The following is a 2,500-nucleotide window of genomic DNA, read 5'->3' on the forward strand; positions in this document are numbered from 1 at the left end:
AAGCTGTCAGCAGTACCAGTAGTAGTAGCAGCAGCAGCAGTAGCAGCAGGCCCTCTGCCTCTGGCTGCCCAGCTGGTGAGCTCCACAGGAGGCCAGCCGAGCCGCCTGATCAGGCCGAGCCGGGCCTTTGATAAGCACTCACGGCCCGTTAGCCTCTCCATTAGCCGTGGCTAGTGGCACTCATCTGTGACTGTCACAGCAGGCATGGGAGCGCAAAAAAAGGAGAGGAGAAAGGAGGAGAAAAGAGATGAAAAGAGGAGGAAGAGAGGAGAGGAAAGGGGATAGGTGGAGATGTGGGGGTGTGGTGTGGAGAATAGAAGGAACGTTGAGGAAACAGGGTGAGAAGGCGAGAGAGAAATTGAGGAATGGAGAGGATGGAGGCAAGGAAATGTGTGAGGAGGAAAATGGGGGAAGGAAAGGACAGGGCAAGAATCGGCGGAGAGGTGTAGAACAGTGGCAAGAAAAGCAACAGAGAGAAGTGGAGGAGAGGAGAAGAAAGGCAAGAAAAGGGGATTCATTTCATTTATTTATTGTTTATTTAGCAGGGACAGCGCACAATCTACAATTGAGTCAGATTATAGCCACACGGCTAATCTGCAGTCCTTGGACAGGAATTGGTGTTAAGCTAAAAACAAAAAGGATTAAAATGAACAATAATACAAGAATTTGATAATACAATTGAAAGGTGCCCAATGTGCAAATATAGGCCCACAATATTGCATGGCCAAGAAGGCATATGCGAGTAGGAAAAGGGGCAGAAGAAGAGGAAAGGTGTACTTTGTAGAACAGTGCCAAGAAGAAGTGCAAAGAGAGAGAAGGGGAGGAGAACTAGAGGGGTAGGAGAAGGGCTAGAGAGGGGAAGAAAGAGGGGAGGAAGGAATGAAAGTATAGGGCCAAGCAAAGCAGCCGCCATATTGGTACATTGGGCCTCGGGAGTGCGTGGAAAATTTTTGGGTTAGCGTGTTAGCTTAGCTTACTCTACTAGGTGTCGCTGCGGGGACAAATAACATAACTCTGAAAGAGCGGAGTTGGAGCGAACACGAAAGCAAGAAAAAAAGAAAGGCAGCGTGCCAAATTACCGCTTGTCGTCAGAGCACTTTCAGATTTACGATGTGACGGCTAAACCAGCGCTCATTTGAGGGTTAGCCTGGATGGGCCCTCAAAGTTTCGACTCTGTGTTTGTGTTTATTGGTTGTCCTCAGTAAAACGGAACATGGGTGGCTGTTTTTTCCCTTTTTTTCATAAATGTGCAGTGGTTTTCTCATAATGATGTTAAAAGGATGTTACATGAGAAGAGCTTGGTCGCTTTTTTGCTTCAAATGATTTTGACCCTGAGGTCTTCATTAAGGCTGAAGACAGCAACATAAGCTGAACCGCACTAACTGGCGTGCCAACTACTGAAGCTTGCCAGTATTGTTCGGGAAAGGCATTAGAGAAGAGATTATGTGGCATATAATCATTGTCTGGTAGCTGTTTGTTGTCGTCGCTGTACTCTGTTGGTAGTTCTCCATCCATGTGGCCAGTACCATTTGCATTGTCTTGCATTTGCATTGCACTCGCACACACACGTGCGCGCGCACGCACGCACTCACGCACTCACGCACTCACTCACTCACTCACTCACTCACTCACTCACTCACTCACTCACTCACTCACACACACACACACACACACACACACACACACACACACACACACACACACACACACTCACTCACTCACTCACTCACTCACTCACTCACTCACTCACTCACTCACTCACTCACTCACTCACTCACTCACTCACTCACTCACTCACTCACTCACTCACTCACTCACTCACTCACTCACACACACACACACACACCTCTCATTTAAAAGTATTTTCCTCCATCCTTCCTTTCTGTTTTGTAACTCTCCTTACAAATGGTTTTAAATAGTAGCCCCTTAATGCACGCTGTACCTCCTGTGGCACGCTGTAATAGACACTGAAATTTAACTACTATAGTACTATACTACTATGACAGTGCACTGGGCCTTTAGTAATACATTACGACTTGGTCATTGCCATTCTGGTAACAGCCAATTTATAATGCTGTGTCTTAAGGGGTTAAGTATTTGTGTATTCATCCCATTCACCCCCAGTCTTCCTTCTCTTCCCCCCTGTCCTCTCCCCTCAGGAGCTGTCCGAGGTGAATTCCACGGTGGTGCGCAGCATGACCAACACAGCCACCATCCGTGGCCTGAAGTCGGGAGCCATTTACGTCTTCCAGGTGCGCGCTCGCACCGTGGCCGGCTTCGGACGATACAGCGGCAAGATCTACTACCAGACCATGACCGAAGGTAAGGAACGTAGGCACAAAGAAAATATCATCGTCATCATCGTCATCATCCTCATCATGCATATTACGCACATTGGACTGAAAGATATATTACATTAACACATATACATTAACAAATACTGTATATTGTATCTTGTACTGTATCTACGTGTTATCTTACATTCACATGCAGTTCAAGC

At 47.0% G+C, this 2,500-nt stretch overlaps 1 protein-coding gene across 2 annotated transcripts in view; it reads left to right on the forward strand.

The window, feature by feature from the left end:
- Nucleotides 1-2,500, forward strand: part of ephb2b (eph receptor B2b) — a 343,815-nt gene that overhangs the window by 273,392 nt on the left and 67,923 nt on the right. For both annotated transcript variants that reach the window (XM_063214832.1, XM_063214833.1), the window contains exon 8: nucleotides 2,160-2,322. In XM_063214832.1, the coding sequence (XP_063070902.1) occupies nucleotides 2,160-2,322 (163 nt within the window). The remainder of the gene's footprint in view (nucleotides 1-2,159; nucleotides 2,323-2,500) is intronic.

This window comes from Engraulis encrasicolus, chromosome 14 (assembly GCF_034702125.1).
Source record: "Engraulis encrasicolus isolate BLACKSEA-1 chromosome 14, IST_EnEncr_1.0, whole genome shotgun sequence".
Taxonomy (NCBI): Eukaryota; Metazoa; Chordata; class Actinopteri; order Clupeiformes; family Engraulidae; genus Engraulis; species Engraulis encrasicolus.